Genomic DNA, 19,378 nt, shown 5'->3' with positions numbered 1-19,378 from the left:
ACCCACCCCCCGCATTCCCCAGTGCAGAGTACTCATCTTCACAAACTGCATCATAGTACACTAGCTCTGTGACATCATACTGCATGGTTTGCAGGATGCTGTTCTTTTCATTCTTTGCCAACATCTGAAGACATGGAAAGCTCGTCTGTTGGCAGTGAGCTCTTCAAATCCACCGATGTACCCCAGTGCACTCTCTGGCCCCCCCATCATTAATCCTGCGATTCAATTAGCAGCGGATCACTCTCCTGTTATCTCCCCTTCGCCCGCGGCGTGGCTCACTGACAGAGTACCCGGATGCTGCTGTAGTTCAAGGGTGAGGTTTATGTAGAAACACAAGCCATTTCCTGCCGCTCACATAATCAGACAACCAGCCCCGTCAATACCAACGAAGGAGCACTTAAAGTCTGCATGCATTTATTTTCCTTAAACTAACAAGAGATGGCATACAACACTTGCAGATTTTTTTTTTTTTTTTGTCAAGTGATGACTAATAAGTCTCAGCTGGAGATAAGAGGTGTGAAAGTTCCTGTCAACACGCTCTGCAGAGAGGGAAGAGAGTGGTGTGTAGCTGAGGCTTGATCGAGAGTCACTGGGCTTTTACATGTACTTTCTGCCTCTAACACCGCTGCACTGGCCCCCTTGGTATTTCTGTTGTTCTTGTGCTCTTATGTAGGGCAGAAGCTGAGCGGTAACACACAGGTGATCCTTCACGAGAGGAGACGGGATCGGCTGCACGGGTTCACTTCATCTCTGGTTAAAGGGCAAGCAGGTCGCAGACAACTTCACAGCTTTAGTTTTAAGTTTCTTTAAAAAATCATTTTATTTGTTAATTGGTTGGTTTCTGTGAATGAGAAATGTCAAAATGAGATGGAATCTTGGGAATTGGCTGTTTTAGTTGGCTGAAGAAAATGAACGTATCACAGCTTCACAGAATCCACATGGATTGAATCGCAGGATAACCACAGACAGGTGGTTGACGGTGATTCCCCCATCTGTATGTTATATTCCAGGGAGAGCGGGATCAAGGGTGATCAAAGCAACCCCGAAAGTGATTTCTTTTTAACAAAACACAATTATGGAAAGCAATGCCACAGATTTTGTTTTCCACATTGTTTGTTTTCTATCTGAGGATTGAGGTGAATATTCCAGAACCAGGTAATCTATTTTTTTAACAGCTACCCCTTTGGGCTCCGTTGGATTTCATATTGGATTAGTCAAGATCCATTACCTTTGCACAATGTCAACAAGTGATTTGCAGGTAATAATGAGTTCTCTTACTAAATAAAAATCAGCAGCAATCCAGACTCCTGAAGAATCACAGAAATTATATACAGTAGAAAGTGAAATTAGATGTCAAATAAGCATCTATTAAAGCACAGCAGGGTCCTTATTTACTCTGACCTCTGGGTATAATGTCAAATTCTCCTGGGTTTCGGTATTTCATTTGTACACCTAAGTTTCAGTTGACAAGCAGCAGGATTTCACACCAACTCGAGTATAGCTCAGAGGAAATGTTTAGAGTCGCCACCTTCCACTGTTTTAATTTAGGAACTCAATAGGAATGACTCTGCACTGACCATTGTCTGTCCTGTAGTAATCAGGGACAGTTTCTACTTCTGCATTGTCCTGATATTTCAACCCTGCCTGTTTAATATTCAATATGTGTTGTTTTCTATCATACTTTTTTTTTCTATGCTTTCAACTTCTGGAAAGACTCCTAAAAGCTGATTTCCTGTTAAACCTGGAGTGGAATGCCCTCCAGGACTGTGATGGGAGACCCCACATCAAAACAGTGGCGGTTCTATCATTGCTAGAGGGGAGGTTTGAGTGTGTGTGAGGCTCATAAGTATATTTCTGACTTTAAAAGTAAGTAAACAGTGTCTGCATGTAGCTCTGCCACTGTTAAGATCAATAGACATCAATGACACATAAGTTGCATTTGGTTGCATTTGGTCCCAAATTGCAGTTTGATAACAGTGCTTGCAACTTGTTAAGTTGGGCAATTTCTCTCCATTTGATAAGATTGTGGAACATCAAAAAATGAGTCGCCCCCTCATTCCATTTCAACTGAGATCTAATTAGAGAGGAAAAAAAACTAGAGAATGAGATACTATTGAAACCTGCGCATAAAGAACTGTGAAATCGCAATGGGCTTTATAGCGAATGTATACAATGTTTGCATTAACTAATGGCTCTTTGTTGTGTGTGACTTGATTGTGTGTTTGACTTTCACTGATGTCTGTCTCTGCCCCCCTCCCCAGCACACTTTGTTTAATTAGCATAGCCCTGGCGCTATCTCACATTTTACTTTAGTTTGAAAACTACACAGGCAGGCATGTGGCACTGAAATTAACCTGTATAATATAAATATAAAAAACAGGATCAATTAGTCATGTGGCAAATCACCTTCAGAGTGGTGGCAGCACGGCAGCCCTTACAATAAGGACCGTTTGAAAGTAAAACTATTAGGCCTATTTATTTTTCCACTCCCTATAAATTCAGAAGTTGCCGTCATTGTGAAATGCCGTACAGTCATTTCCGAGCAGGGATTAGCAGTGAAGTCTTAGGGTAAAGTTTGCGCTAAACAGGAGCTGTCACGCAGGTCTGCTCAGTGTAGCTTGCTGCTTCCATAAACTGCTTGGATCTCTGGGGACCATTTGGGGATTCAAAACGTAGCAGATATGTCATGCTTCCACTGGGGGGTGGGGGGTTTGAGTGACCTTAGCCTGGATCTCCTATCAAATAGGACTGTCTGGTGGACAGGGGTCTGAAAAGCTACTGAAGCATTGGGCGAGGATCTCAGTGATTGCTGACTAGGAAGGATAATGTGTACATTTTGATACAAAGTTTTGCTGATTTTTGTATACCTGCTGGGAAAGTAATATAGACTCCTGATTGGATGAGCTGCCGAGGGCTAGTATATTGGGATACGACTTGGGAAACGATTCCAGGGCATGTCTAATGAGATGCTGGTCTGCTTGCTGTGGACGCAGATGAATTTACAAATACCAAATCGTGTTGCCACTCGCCGCAATAAAATGAAAGACTCTACAGGGCCATACTGTATATTGTAATGGGCTAAACACCACAACAAGGAATTGCTTATATATTGGTGAATAGTTGTTATATTGACATAAAACTGCCCTTCAGTCCTGGGCTGGCTTGAGGCAGGATATCAGGGCAATGTGAGGAGAAATACCTGTGGACAAAACAAAGAGGACAAGACTCAAACTCCAATCCAGTTATCATTTGTAATAATAATAGTAGTGATAGTAATAGTCATTTTAAACCAGGGTAAATGCACAGTATGAAAGCATGATGAAATTGCAATAATACTATGCCGAAATGCTGTGGTCAACTTTGATAAGGATATTAATAGCAATAGTAATAATGAATACATATATGGACAGGACCAGCCAGCCTCATTTAGGCCATATTTTCAAAGTGCTTCCTCCATTCTTGAATTAACTCGATTAAAAACTTGAAATGCATTACTTTGCTGTTTTGGTTCCAGTTTTGTAACAGGTGTTTTACCTCTTTAAAAAGACAAATTGGAGTTAATTAAAGAGTGGAGTAAAGGCTTTGAAAGTGTTGCCTGTAATGTCTTATATATCAGAGTGCTGGAGGGATGTCAGGGTTGCAGCACAGCCCTGTACGGCCCAGGCAGGCACGCTGACAAATCGACCATTCAAATTGCCTCCTTGTTAGATCTTCAAAGGCTTTTTGGAGGGGAAAAAGGCAGAATAAACAAACCACTTGAAATCTTTATCGGGGAAGGTCACGAAAGAAAGCTCTAGCCTCTAGAACGAGGAGGGAGGGCCGGCGATTCTTGATTAAGATTAAGATTCTTTTCTTTTTTTTATCAGTGCTACACACCAAGTTATTTGTTGTACAGTTCTTAGGGCTTGTGTCATTGCCACACAGAAACACCAAAGAAGCTTTCTCATTTGTTCTGCTAGAAATGTATGCACAATAATTACCAAAGGCATCCACAGGTCAGGTACTTACGGTAAGTGTTTAGCTGTATTATTTAAAGGGGATTGCTAAAAATTCACACAAACTGTCAGTAAATGTGACCAATTTAGTTTACTGTTGCGACAGCCTTGTTCAGGCAAGGAAAACAAACTGAAAGAGCTAAACATGTTGTTTATTGCACTGTAAACACAAAATAAACTGGCACAGTAACACTATATTCTGCCTAAATACCAGTTAGGTCATTCTGCGTCCAGCAATTCTGGAAGACTTTAGATACAAAACTGTAAGTCATTTCATGGGTGAATTCTAGTGATAAGGAACACACACTTTCAGTGTTTTTTGTACACGTATGTTTATAATGACTGTGGCAGACCTTCAATGAACAATTGGAAATACATCCAAAAATAGGCATTTCAGTGGTGATTTCCCCAAGGTTTCCTAATAGCAAGCTTCAGGTCAAACCTCCCAAATGGAATGGGGCTGTAAAAACCGCAGCTCATAAATCGAAAAACATATAATTTTCAAATACTTTATAAAAGAAATGAGGTGTCTTTAAATGCTGGAAGCACATCAAAAGAAAACAAAACTACTGTTCATTTGCACATGTACATTGAGTTAAAAAAAACACATAGAACTCCATCGTCAGTGATATAGGCAGATAGAACCCCATTTCAGAATGCTCTGGTTTGCTGGTGCTGTGATTTAGAACCCCATTTCAGAATGCTCTGGTTTGCTGGTGCTGTTATTTAGAACCCCATTTCAGAATGCTCCGGTTTGCTGGTGCTGTGATTTAGAACCCCGATTCAGAATGCTCTGGTTTGCTGGTGCTGTGATTTAGAACCCCGATTCAGAATGCTCTGGTTTGCTGGTGCTGTGATTTAGAACCCCGATTCAGAATGCTCTGGTTTGCTGGTGCTGTTACTTAGAACCCCATTTCAGAATGCTCCGGTTTGCTGGTGCTGTTATTTAGAACCCCATTTCAGAATGCTCTGGTTTGCTGGTGCTGTGATTTAGAACCCCATTTCAGAATGCTCTGGTTTGCTGGTGCTGTTACTTAGAACCCCATTTCAGAATGCTCCGGTTTGCTGGTGCTGTGATTTAGAACCCCGATTCAGAATGCTCTGGTTTGCTGGTGCTGTGATTTAGAACCCCGATTCAGAATGCTCTGGTTTGCTGGTGCTGTGATTTAGAACCCCATTTCAGAATGCTCTGGTTTTCTGGTGCTGTGATATAAAGCTGAGCAGGTACGAAACCTTACCACGCAGTTAATAAAGGGTACCTGAGTGTGCTTTAACAGCATAGTGTGTTTAACTTGATTGCCAGAAAGGGTATCTGGTATATTTCAGGAGACTGAAAATCAGCAGGGAAGGAAAGGACCTGAGAAGTAAGCTGCTAGTTAAATAGATTGATTTTTACCACATAGCCCCTCTGTTACAGCAAAAATGCACTATGTAGCACTTAATGCGTGCCTTACATGGACTGCACTGGAAGGGGCTCCTGTTACCCAGGCTATTTTATTGGTTAAGGAAATTGGCTTTAGTTTAACAAAGAACCGAGCCTCCATTAAACAGGCGTCTCTATAAACTACCATGTCCTTTCAAGGTAGACAATAAACTATCTGAAATCTGTGATAAAAAACACGCCTGCATTTGTTAATGCAAAATGGAAACCACATCAACAACAAGAAAACAAACGTGAATATTTTTGTTAAAATCATTAAAAACTTAAAGACTTGCAAAATGTGGGTGTTTTTGCCATGTTCAGGCTGGGATTCCGTTTTAATTAGGGCAGCATTGCATTCAAAGAAGTGTCAAAGAACAAAACTGTGATAAAGATCACAGTTTGTGTTTTAGCATCAATGTGTAGTTCTATTCATCCAGTGGTCTGTCTGGTTTGTGAAAGTCACTCCATTCTTTCTGTGAAGGTCCCACTGGGAATCGGTGTGACTTTGTAAAGAGGTTTTTAGCACATTGTCACTGCTGCTGTAGGCCTCTTATCTCTAGAACATCATTTCACCCCATTTCCTCTGTGCAGTTACATATCACTTCCTACTGGCGCCCGCCATGTATTGTCACGGTATTAGCCCAGAAAATGACTCCAAGGTCAATTTGAAACTTAGAGGAGAAGAAAGGCATAAAGCAAACACTTCAAACAAACAAAGCGGAAATGGAACCGTCAGGATGTTGTTTTTGTATTTTTCATACATGAGGCTGCTGCACTTCAATGGGCTTGTCTCTGGCCTGTAGCTCCGGGCTCATTTGAGTGAATCAGCGACATCTCCTTCTATTCCAGTTGTAGCCCATATTGGTTCTAGCAAGTACAAGTATGACAAAATACGATTCAGTAACGGAGCAGATAACAGTGTCAGTGATAGTTACATCAGGATATAATTAAATACAAAATACTACAGATTAAATAACACTTGACAGATTACAGTACTCTAAAGTACAGGTTTAAATGCAGGAAAATAGGGGCAGATAAGAGCAAGTAAAGCGTATCAAGGAAGAGTGATAAGTGTCCAGAGGGAAAAAAGAGGAGTTCTACAGGTGCTGTCTGAAGAGGTGAGTCTTGAGGAGGCGCCGGAATGTGGTCAGGGACTGGGCAGTCCTTACATCTGTAGGAAGGTCATTCCACCACTGTGGGGCGAGGGTGGAGAAGGAGCGGGCTCTGGAGGGAGCATAAAGGAGGTAGAGCCAGTCTTCTAGTGCAGGAGGAGTGGAGAAGTCGAGTGGGGGTGTAGGGAGAGATGAGGGTCTGGAGGTAGCTGGGTGCAGTCTGGTCAAGGCATCTGTAGGCTAGTACAAGAGTCTTGAACTGGATGCGAGCGGTGATCGGGAGCCAGTGGAGTTGCGTGGGAGAAGCGAGGCAGAGAGAACACCAGGCGAGCAGCAGAGTTCTGGATGAGCTGGAGCGGACGGGTGGCGGATGCAGTGCCAACCATAAAAAATTACAAAGTAAATGAACTAACAGTTCAACACTACAAAAAATAAGCATAATATGAATTACATCAAATGTGTAGTTTCAATATAGGAGAAGAAAGGATAATACATGGATAGATAGACTCAATACCATGATCCCTGCAGGTTTAAATAGAAAGGAATAGCATATCCTAAATCAATAACTATGTACTAAATGACAGCACAAGCACATTAATAGTCATTGTATTGTATCTTGCTCTTAATTGTATTAATACTTGTACTGTGATTCTTGAAATGTATTTTTGTTTATGACTATAAGTTGCCCTGGATAAGGGTGTCTGCTAATAAATAATAATAATAATAATAATAATAATAATAATAATAATAATAATAATAATAATAATAATAAATAGTACATAGAGATTAATGAGTGTAGTTACCATGGCATCAAAAACCTAGAAGTTCCTCCACTGTTTGTTTTCAAGGACACTTTCCCTTGACAAAGGCATGATAAACATACAGAAACGTTGGAAAGTTATTTTCAGTGCTTGTGAATTGTAATGCTAATGAAAGTCCTGAACCTGCCTGCTATACAGTCCTGCCCGCATTATCTTTTTACAAAGTGCACTGGTGATCCCTGACCCAATCTCATTTCACTTGTGACCCGAGCCAGATTCGAACCCAGGCTTCAGGCACCCTGCATCTCCTTATTTTGACTAGGCAAAATTACTGGTTTGATCATTTGTGGGTTTTTTTCATGTTGCATCTGTATTTGATTTCATGACTTCGGCACCCAGGCTTGGTTGAGATGCTTCCAGAGTGTTTATGAAGCAAGCCTTTTGTACTTTTCTTGCTGTTTTCAGAATAACTGTTCTTGGGGCACGAGTGATTTGGTTTTATTAACTGCAACTTTGAAGTTATAAAAAGCCCGCTGCACAGTACACAACCTTGAGGGAATAATGCAGAACCAGGAACGTTTTCCTCTTTACTTTTCATTGACCAAAAATAGTAACTAGAAGTGAAGTGTGTGTGGGAGACATTTTCAAGAGCTAAAAGCAAGGTTAATTTGCAGCAAAGTCACATTGCACGGGTCTTTATACAACAGGCTTGGGCTCGTACCATCGAGATCCACTGATGCCAGGACACTGTGATGGCAGGCCATTTAGATGCAGTGGCTAGAGGACCAGTGGTGCACAGTAATAGTTCCACGAGCCGAGGGGTTAAAGAAGCAGGTGTGGGTTAACATTCCACCCTGGTCATTATGTCATCTTTTTGTTGCATAACTGAGTGAAACCTTTGATGGGTCATCAAGATTTTTCCCATTGATGGTCAATAGACTTTACAATCTTAACATAACCAACCATTGACTCATTTTCCATGAATGGCTACCAGGGCAGAAATGAGGAAGATAGGGTCTGAAATTTCAACCCTGGATCCAAGTCTGACCACTGACCACTCACTATCCCTTACCCTTAATAGAGATCATTGAAATTTGGACCCTCTGTTATATTTAATATACATGTATCTGCTTAGGATGAAGACCAAAGCAGAATGCTGTTCTGTGGTTCTGGGATGGCTATAAAATAAATCACCTACCTAAACTCAAACCCGGATAAATCACTAGTGACACCATCCTAAAGTAGCAATGTGTGTGCATGCTGAGGGTGGATGCTGTGCTTCGTTTTGGGTTTATGTAGTTTATAATACTGCCTTGTGTCAATGTTAACTACAGTATGGCTTTGCATGACATGAAAGAAGCAAGTAGGCTGCAGCAGCTCCTATAGAAAGAGTCGCTCCATTGTAGATTAATTGGGATATGTGTGAACAAACTAAGTCAGTAGTCTGGGGAGTGTTGTTAATCGCGGATACCGCAGCAGGTAAACGGTTTCTCAGTTAATACCCATTTTCAAAGGACGCCTCTTTTAGTATTAGACAGTTGTTAATAAGCCGGCGGACTGTGATGATTTTTCATGCCTGCTTAGTTAGCGCTGAATGAGCCGAGGGTGCGTGTGTTCATTAGGGGGGTTATTTCGGTCGGGTTTTATAGAGCGGTTCCCCGTGGCTTGGCTCCATACTGAAATATTGTCTTCGGCTCTTTGACACAAACAGAGGCTGGACTCAGAACCTGGCGCCAGCTCCATAGCTGGGGAATGTGAGTGTGTGAGGGGGAGGGGGTGGGGGGAGAGCGCAGTAAAACTGGAAGATACTGTAGGAATACAAGTAACGATTTAATAGACAAGTTCCATGATACAGTTTTAAAAAAAAACGTTAAAGATTAAAAGCGTAAAAAAACAGTGTTGTTTTATTGACCCCATGCCTTCTACTGTCTGCATGTCTTGATCCACCTGTGCTTGCAGTATGAAAAGATAGACAAGGCGGTGACATGCATGCAGTTTATGGAACAACGCACGCTGCAGAAGCATTTATTAATATAGTTCGTTTAAAACTGTACAAATGTGTTGTATATGCTATTGGACTAAACTTAGACTGGGGCACAATACGGGTGCAACTTGAAAGAAGCACTGTATGTGCGTGAATGCGTTCTGATATGTTGATATGCATTTATATATTGATTTGGTTTTCATTATTTATTTATTTATTTATTTATTTATATGATTTTTTTTTTTTTTGGATTTCGTGTCTGGTTTGAGTGATTGCGTCTATTATAAGACCGACTCTTTTGAAAATATCCTCAGACGAAGAACCCCCGAATAAATGAAAAACAGTAGAACCAGCGGCACTTTTAACGAAGTGTTCTCACACAACAGAGGTAACTTTAGATACAAGGTAAATACAAACAGCTGGGTGCGTACGGGACATTGTTTGTCTTGAAAGTGATGAGGAACACAACGTTCAAACGGCTTGTTTTACTAGTCATGCCTCATTATAGCACAAAAACAGTAGAGATGAAACAGTTCAAATGATCAGACCGCTCTTTGACAGTTCGGTTTCCTCGTCCATTTGGGCGTCTCGTCAGTCACACGTGAAACTACATTTGATTATTTTGTTTAGCAAAACCTCTGATGAAATCACATTGGAACGTCTGGGCTTCTCTCATGAGAATAATTACAGTTTGAAAATGACACTCTGCAAAAATTCGTTAAAATATTGAGTAGAAAACTCTCAAAGCGTGTGATCTGTCTTTAAAGCGAGATTCAGTATAAGCTGTAGCTGGATAATTGTATAACGCTCTGCGTCACTAACTCTAGCCTGCTCAATTAACCTATTCATTTCAATTCTCAAATATTTTTTTTTCTTAAGTGACGTGTTTTAAAAACCTGCTTTAATTATTTTACTGTGGTGTAATCGTTTTGCTTTTGCGGCTGGAGAAATTGAGTGCTTGAGAAAACGTGTTTGTCGTTTTCCATAAGCACCAATCCATCATGTGCCATTAGATAATTACCAATAAAACATTAGCGAGCCACGCCACTGTTAATGGGCCTGATTTCTTTTTTTAATTTGAAATGGGTGTGAAATTAGCCATTTCACCAATGGCTCGCCCTATAGTTATGTTTTGTGGAGCTTTTTATCTCTTTATTTCACGCTCCATTGGACCACTGTCGCCCTGTTATCTTTCGCCTTCAACGAGAGAGCTCTAGATTGGAGCCTTATCTTAATAGACATCTATCTTAATTAGGCACAATTGCGACAAAAATAACAATATCCAAACACTTCAATATTTTCTGCGAGGCTGTTTATCCAATAATGTGCGCAAAGTAAACAAAATACCCGCGTGACAAATGGAATACATGCGCCTGCAAAAGAAGGTTACTTGTTCTTGTTGTCTGTTGATTTAATTTATTGCACTCAGTTCAAACCTCTGGTGGTGGCGAATATTACTATTCTACCTATATTTGTAAGGAATGGAGTGTATGTGTACAGCATCGGGGTCTGCCTATACAATTGGAATTCCGAACTTGCACTGAGTTCATTTTGGATTGACATTTCATAAACTTTATTTTACTACACATTTGAGAGGGAGAGGGAGAGTGTCAGGCTGGGGAGTCATAAATATCCGCGGAGACGAACGCCCATGATCCCGGCTCCAGTGAGCGCCGGGAGAGGCGCCCTTGTAAAAAGCCAAGTTAAACAGTTTATCAGCACAAACGCACACGCTGCGTCCTTCGAGACAAAAGTTAGCCCCTTCTCAATGTTGCTTGCGTTTGATTTATTATCAGCACTTCGCGTGGGTGGTATTGAAGGGGAGATGTGTTGGAAAATCATAAGTTTAACCCGTCGCCCGACCTTTCATTCTGTTTGATCTTCCCCGGCTCCTGCAATGCTGCCTCTGGCTGTATCTGTTTGTGGATGCTGCTGACACACATATTGACAACTTATATCTGTCCTCTACCAATCCCCATAGTTATCCTGTGTTAAGAGCTGGTGTACATACAACAAGAGCGCTTGAAATGTAAGGTGTCCCCTGTTACAATTGACCCCATGGCTAGGGTCAGTTGTAACGGTAGCTGTCCTACTTTTAAATTTTTTTAACATCCTTAAAATTATAGGCCTTGTCACCGTGAATCACAATTGTGATATATGAACATTTTATTTCCTTCGGTGCAAGCGTCATGTGCTCAAATATAGTTGAGCTAATGTTGTATGGGGTCAATTGTAACGCGTGTTACAGCTGAAGTGTGCCTCTGAGTTTGAAATATTTTTCCACTAACTTTTCTTATACTTTCACGGAATTATATGAAATTAGATGAACAAATATTCCATGAGAGTTGCTAGGAAAAGCAAGCATGCATATATATATATATATATATATATATATATATATATATATATATATATATATATATATAAATTAAATATGATGACGCGTAATTGCCAGTAGAGGGCGTGCCAAATCAAGCAGATTTCCTTATAGCTGGAGCTTCAACACCCAAATGCGACCCCCCCCCCCCCCCCACCCCCCACCCCCCCTCCGCTCCAACACACACCCATCCCCGCCCCTAGAGAGAAGGAGGTGTCGGGGATCTTTGGCAACTAGCCCACATCCAGAATGGGTTTATGGATTACATCACAGGCTGTGCGGATAAATCGGAGGAGCCAGATACTTCGCAGTTTGGCTTCCTGCAAAAGAAAAAGAGAAAACATGCTGATACTACTCAGGACTGTGGACTTTAAATTGAGTAGTACTCGAGATCTGAAGCTGGTCCTGCGAGGAATAGTGCAAGCCACAGAGCAAGAAACGAGAGCAGCCCGGGCTTGTGTGCTGTGACAAACTCAGCTCGACCGCAGTGATTTTACACACGTCTTCTGCATACTCTTTTAAAATAAGTACCAGTGGAGCACAAACGAAGACACCCGCTCCTTGGACCATGCTGTCACGCGAGTGATCGCTTCTCCCTTCCTGGACTTACTAACTACCAAGTCACTGGTTACTGTGTGTGCTACCTGAAGCTTCAGAACATTTAAAGGGGTCTGTAGCCTGGACTGGGAACAGCTCGTGGAGCCAACTTGTGCGTTTGAAACTGAGTTGCAAAAAAAAAAAAAAATGATTTAAGTTCTGAAGTTGTTGTTTTTTATATAGACTGGATGGCTGCTTCTGTGTTGTAAAGCAGTTAAATACAAAAAAACGACATTATTAATTTGTATTCTTATTATTATAGATATACATAATATATTTATTATTTACAACGATAACGAAATGGATCATTCCCCGTGTTTTGTGGCAATGTGTGTTCTGGTTTTATTGCTGGGTCTTCAGATTGAAGTTGGGATTTGCCAGCATTATTATCACCTCCGACCCGTTCCAAGTGACAATCTACCCCTTGTGGAGCTTATTGAGCACCCGGACCCTGTGTTTGACCCTAAAGAACGCGATATCAATGAGACCGAGCTGAGAAGTCTATTGGGCAGTAACTTTGACCCGCACTACATGTCAGTTTCGCCTCCCGAGGACCGTTACGCAGCAAACGACGAGCTATCGGATCAGGACCCGCTCCTCAGGCAAAAGCCCACGGGGGCGATGCCCAGGGACATCAAGACTATGGAATTTTTTGACATGCTGCATGGCAAGAAGCAGAAACCGAGCAAAAAACTCAGAAGAATGCTGCAGCTGTGGCTGTGGTCCTACACGCTGTGCCCGGTTGTTTATTCCTGGAACGATCTTGGGAACAGATTCTGGCCCCGCTATGTGAAAGCGGGTAGCTGCTACAGTAAAAGATCTTGTTCAGTTCCAGAAGGGATGGTTTGCAAACCTGCCAAGACTGCCCATTTTACGATCTTGAGATGGAGGTGCTTGCAGCGAAAAGCAGCACAGAAGTGCAACTGGATACCAGTTCAGTATCCAGTTATATCCGAATGCAAATGCTCCTGCTCGAACTGAAATGAACGTGTTAATAGCTACATGGGTATTTTTATATGCACTGCCAAGTGTAGAAGGAATGTATATTTTATGTATATGTGGTGCCATTGAAATAATATACCTGTAAAAAGGTCAGTATTATGCATAAGATAACCAGCGTCTACTGTATTTGGGGGGGAAATGTCCTGGTTGTAATGTATCGTTATATTTATATTGAGAGCACTTCGCATTGCGAAGCATTTAAAAAAACAAACGTTTATTGAAGGACTTTAAAGCTGTTTTCCATTCTACGGAAAGTGTGGTTTTATGGACCTCAGTGGAAAATATATAGATTACAATGTAATTCAGCAGCTGCACTATAGCTGCAAATATAGTGGGAACATTTGAATGATTAATCTTGTAAATTAAGAGTAACTGCTATTTATTCTTTATATTCCTGTAGTAAAACGCCAGTAAATAATTAAAGTAAACCACTAAAACTACAATGCCAAGAGTTGTTTTTCTTGTTATAAGATTTTTTTTTTACTTGCTATTTTCTTTTTTGATTATACTTGTGCGTGTGCGTGTGCGTGTGCGTGTGCGTGTGCGTGTGCGGCGCTTATTTCTGCAGAGCAGGCATGCTCGTTTGATACCCTTGACATTCCATTTACAATGCGACACGTGTCTTTCACACATACTAGAGTGGACGGACACCGCTGAAACATGACCCCTTTTCACCGCCTCTCAAATACATTTTAGCTCTGACACTTTATTAGCGCTGATCCTACTTGATCCCATCACGCACGGAATCCCACTTTTTTCAAGAGTGTTAGACCATAATACCTCATAAGAGCTCGTCTAACCAGTTACCATGACACATTGTAATAGTTTAATGTGGAGATAATATAGGCTCCAGTCTGGATAGCTGTGTACAAGGCAGAACTTGTGTTGTAACATTACAAGTTGCGTTGCGTGTGGGTTCCGCGACTGTCTGTCTACAGAGTGTATTTGATTAAAGGGTTTTGGTGACTGGGTCTTGCTTGTAAGTGTTTGGAATTGGACAGCCAGTGCTGTGTAGATTGAGATCAATACATCTGTACATCTTCCCGTGTGTGTATAAAATGAGGTGCCTTAAACTGATATGAAATAGAATTGAACTGAAGGTTCCAATTCCAAAAGAAAACGTGTTTATTCCAACTGGGGACGACCTATTTCAATAGAAATTACTGCATACAAGTTCAGTTATATATTTACAGCTCTTTACTGGGTTACGGTTGTCAGAGATATATATATAAAACCCTTTGTCAAATATTTCTTTTTTTTTTTCATGCACACTCAGACATGGTGCTGGTAGTATGCAATTAACTTTGTGTAAAAGCAACAGCGGCATTATTTCTCTTAAAGAAAAGCGCCCTGCCCCCAGACAATCTGAAAGGTCTTTGTGAAAGGATTATAAATTAAAAGTCCTTCATTTTATGATTCTTGCATTTAATCTGCGTGGCGCCTGAAAGACACGCTGGATGGATGATGATCACATCTGAGACATATTCCCTGGTCTGGTACCTTCAGACTCGTCAAAGAAGACAAACTGCCCTTGTTCCAGTGAGGAGGACCGTGCTTAGCTGTGCTCAGTTATAAATGGTTATTTTTTGTTTATTTGACTAGTTTGCAGCAAATGTGCCTTATTCATTAAAGCGTCATTGAAGTTTTTAAGTGGTTTTCTTTTTCACATTGTTTTGTAGCACAATTACTATACGAGAGGACTGGGTAAAGAAACACGCAAGTTATTTTAATAAAACCATCGCTTGCAACAGGACACCCGCCAAGTTGTTAAAATGTCAACGCGCTTCGCCCTGGACCGTGGAGCGGCGCTATACGACCACTACCAATGTCCTGCAGATAAATGAACAGATATTTACTTATTCAAGACGAGCAGTAATTCTGTACTCGCCCCTGTTGACAGATCCCAGACTGCGTCCCTCTGCTCCCACGCCTATCAATCCTTTACAAATATTCTGTAGACAGAGCGTAATAAAAGAAACAAATAGCTACATTGCTAAATAACTTAGGCGCAGTGCGCTCAAGTCAAGTAAAAAAGGAGCAATTATTAACGTGACTCGCACATTCAGGTGCGTGCCAGCAAAAGGAAAATCTCACTTCTTAATCATTAACCCAGGCGGGATAAAATAAACATTTCGAGTGATGAGCTGCTGTTTTTATAAATGCATCTTAGTTTTAAGATTGTGTTTTTTTTTTTGTTTTGTTTTTTAAACATTCTACAAGATCTCCCGTTTCCTCTTCACAAGAGAGCAAAAAGTCTATTCTATCCTCAGGGTAAATAAAAATGAATGCAAAAGATGGGATGAATTGATCAAGATCGCATTTATAATGTGCACAATTTGCAAACCTTCTTAACTGTTTCTGTAATACACCAAGCAGCTCGCACGCCCCCTTCTGTGTGTGCTGTGTATTTAACCTTAATCGTTAGCGTCCTTAATACTGGTCGTGTTTTTTTTTGGTTGTTTTTTTTTGGTCAGTTATTTTTAAAGCCATCAGAATATAAAAACGATGAAGAGATGGGGGTAAGTAAGTAAGCACTTTGAAGAAATCATTGTGAATTTCAAATATATCCAAACACACCATCAGAGATTACATGAAAGAAATCTTCCAAGTACATAAACACTTTTTAACAATATTTATAAAGAAACAGAGGACTATTATCTTTCTAACCCTAACCCTAACCCTAGTCCTAACCCAAACTACTATTGCCTATAGGGACACTGAAATTGCATTTCTTTTCTTTTCTTTTTACTTTGATAACTGGATATATTGTGCCATTATATCACTTATAATGATTCCTACTTCAAACCCACTTGCTGCATGCTTTACATGACAGCTGGCCCAGCTGCTGTGGTAGGTCATGCTATAGTGAAGCAAAATAAAGCAAACTGTGCTAAAGCATTGCAAGGCTATGGGACAGTGGAAAATGACCATGCAAATAAAGTCAACTTTTAAAAGGGCTGAGAGAGTACAAAGGTCTTGCCACAGTGGCATGCCTAGCAGATTCTGTGATGGGAATCCTTAAATGGCAAAATAACTAAACACACACAAAACAATAATTCTAATGTAATAATTGTTTGAATTATGAAAAACAACTGCAGAAAAATATTTATTTAAATAGTCTTGGATTTCGGCCAAGGGTTTTTGATAGGCGAGAGTAGTTTCTATTTCTGTAACACTTAGAGGGAAAACAAATCATAAAAAGCCCTCCGTCTTGCCAAAGTCTGTAGAGCTCCTTAAAAATAACATTGAACTGTTTTGTTGACATAGCCTCTGTTTGATGCAAAACACTCCATCAATTGCCTCCAGTCACCATACATTACACAACATTGAGAGTGGCAGGAAGAGAGTTTGAAACTGGTACGCTGGAAAAGGCAGGAACGTTTGTGTCAGCTTTATTAAATAAATGAGTATGATTCGTTTGTTCTCTGTGAATAGGGCTGGCTCATCCAATCCAATGGAAATGTACAATGATGAAAAAGAAGTATTCAGACAGGACAGGAGCTTACAGGGTATAGGGGAGGGATGCGATTCATCCTCTATGGTTTACAATGTTTCCTAACATGATTGTGAAACCTCTTTTCAGACTAGTGTTCTTTTAATAACTGTGTTTTGTGTTGAGAAAGCCTCTGGTCAATGAAACCCCACACAGAGCTTAGTGAGTTGCTTAATAAGTGCTGATTGATCTCCTGGTACCTGCTAAATACACACATTTTTCACTATTGTTCCCATTTAATAAAAAACACAATTTGGTTAGATGATAAAACTGTCTTTAGCCAGCATTGTGTACCTAAGAGAACACGTCACCCACAGTCCCACACAGTCTTTGCACCTTTCAGCAAGCCATCATGCAAAGACTCATCAGTGGGCCGTAGCGTCACGAAAGCGATCTGCACTTCACTCATTTTGTGATTTGTGATAATCCGTTCCCAGCCAGTCAGAGTAAAAATGATTATGTCCTCTAAACCCTTTAAAGCTCCTCACATGACTAAGCAGCCAAGTCAAGGTGTGTGGGAAGCTGGGTGACTGCTCCAGTAGCACACTGCTGAAACTACACAGCATTCAGTCAACCAAGTGGGATTGGGACTAGTGCATTCGTTATTATTATTATTTAGCAGACACCTTTATCCAAGGTGACTTACAGAGACTAGGGTGTGTGAACTATGCATCAGCTGCAGAGTCACTTACAACTACGTCTCACCTGAAAGATAAAGCACAAGGAGGTTAAGTGACTTGCTCAGGGTCACACAATGAGTCAGTGGCTGAGGTGGGATTTGAACCGGGGACCTCCTGGTTACAAGCCCCTTTCTTTAACCACTGGACCACACAGCCTCCTTACCATTCGTCATGTTCTCTGGCTCATTGGGCTGCATGAGTGACTGTGCTGCAAGTACTCCAGTTTGCATCTCCTGCACAGTACACAGTTAAGGATTGCTGGTCCCACGAACCAAAGGCAGCCTTTTCAGGCACTAACCAGCGCGGTAGCTACACTGTACTTGTGTTGCATTACTTCATACTTGTAAAAAAATGATAGGATCCGGAAAATAGCTGAAGGAAAACTAGAAGAGACTAAGTCAAGCAGACAAACATTTCAGCTAAGCTAAAACGTGTGTTTAATTGACCTGGTTTCTTTTACTTTTACCTTAAATGTTTGTAATATATGGAGGCCCAGCCTCACAACCACATAATTGTGTGCTAAGTGCATGTAGTAAATATTAGTAAATTGTAACTGCAATGGGCCTGTATTTCGAAATGTATCTGCAATTACAGTTTTATGTGTGTCCATGTGGTTAAAAAAAGGACTTGTAACCAGGAGGTCCCCGGTTCAAATCCCTGCTCACTCACTGACTCACTGTGTGAACCTTAACCTCCTTGTGGTCTGTCTTTCGGGTGAGACGTTGTTGTAAGTGACTCTGCAGCTGATGCATAGTTCACACACCATAGTCTCTGTAAGTCGCCTTAGATAAAGGCATCTGCTAAATAAATAAATAATTAAATAAATAAATAATAATAATAATAATAATAATAATAATAATAATAATAATAATAATAATAATAATAATAATAATAACCCCTAGTCCTGGGAGAGATGGTAATGAATTTGAATTTGTTCTCCAGCGTTTAAAATAAGGCGAGCAGAGCAGTAACAAAAGCATTAATCAATATCTCCAGCTGTTATCGCAGTGCAGAGGAATCTGGTAGCCAGTTAACACTAATCGAAATGCACCAGAGAAGATGTGTTTACAGGTGCGTCAATTGCTGGGAGACCTGGTATTGACGCTAGACTAATGCAGCTGCTTATTATAGCTGAAATGGAAAAAAAATAGATGACAACTATAAATAGGAAAAATGGCACTAAAACAAATTAAATAATTACCAGCACGCAAAATGAGAGTGCTGTTAAAAAGACACATGTTGTCTGAGCTGCCTTCTCTTGTGGAAAATGTCTAAAAGTGGGCATGACATAAATCACTGTGATTCCTTTTTCCACACCTGGTGCACTTGATAACTACTGGGCTTGGAAGTTCAAAGCAGAATTCCAATCAAAACCTCCTAGATGGCCATGAAAGCAGTGTTTTAATTAGCAAGGGTTCGGTGTTCTTTTTAATGAGAGGATCAAAGTGTTGGCAGAGGAGCATTTTCCTTTTGGATTCCTCGTTAGGAGCACTGCATTATGAGGTGACTATAACCTGTAGTGTCCAGGAAGCGGTGCTCTGCTTGGGTAACAAGAACAGAAAACGAGAGGAGGCCCTTCAACCCATCAGTGCTTGTCCGGTCCCTAGTAGCTGGTTAGTCTCAGTCGGGTTTTAAAGAAGCCCAATGATTCAGCATCAGCAACATGGCTATGTAACCCATCCCATACCCTCGCCGCTCTCTGTTCTAAGTCTCTAATTAACGGTGTCTTCTGGTCCTGGTTTCTGTGCTGCGCTTAAAATATTGACTAGGTTTAATTTTGATTATTTTATGATTTTAAAGCCTTCAATCAAATCCTTCCTAATTCTTCTTTGTTCTAGGCTGAATAAATTCAGTTCCATCAACCTATCTTTAAAGCTCATTCCAAAGGTTTATCTGTCCAGTGACACCAATGGGACCAAGCCTACCTGGTGGCTGCTTACTCACAGTACCAATA

The 19,378-nt window shown here is 40.8% G+C and overlaps 1 protein-coding gene across 1 annotated transcript; it reads left to right on the top strand.

Moving 5' to 3' along the window:
- The first annotated feature begins 11,893 nt into the window (after window positions 1-11,893).
- On the top strand, window positions 11,894-13,694 carry LOC117424747 (noggin-3). The gene has a single exon (XM_034041425.3). The coding sequence runs from the start codon at window positions 12,550-12,552 to the stop codon at window positions 13,228-13,230; it is 681 nt and encodes a 226-aa protein (XP_033897316.1). The 5' UTR covers window positions 11,894-12,549; the 3' UTR covers window positions 13,231-13,694.
- Window positions 13,695-19,378: the final 5,684 nt, after the last annotated feature.

This window comes from Acipenser ruthenus, chromosome 19, assembly GCF_902713425.1.
Source record: "Acipenser ruthenus chromosome 19, fAciRut3.2 maternal haplotype, whole genome shotgun sequence".
NCBI classification, from domain to species: domain Eukaryota; kingdom Metazoa; phylum Chordata; class Actinopteri; order Acipenseriformes; family Acipenseridae; genus Acipenser; species Acipenser ruthenus.
The sequence above is the reverse complement of the archived record's forward strand: the minus strand, read 5'-3'. Positions and strand labels throughout refer to the sequence as shown.

Bases quoted from the DNA above. Each gene is read 5' to 3' on its own strand.
- LOC117424747 (XM_034041425.3), top strand. From the start codon at position 12,550: ATGGATCATTCCCCGTGTTTTGTGGCAATGTGTGTTCTGGTTTTATTG.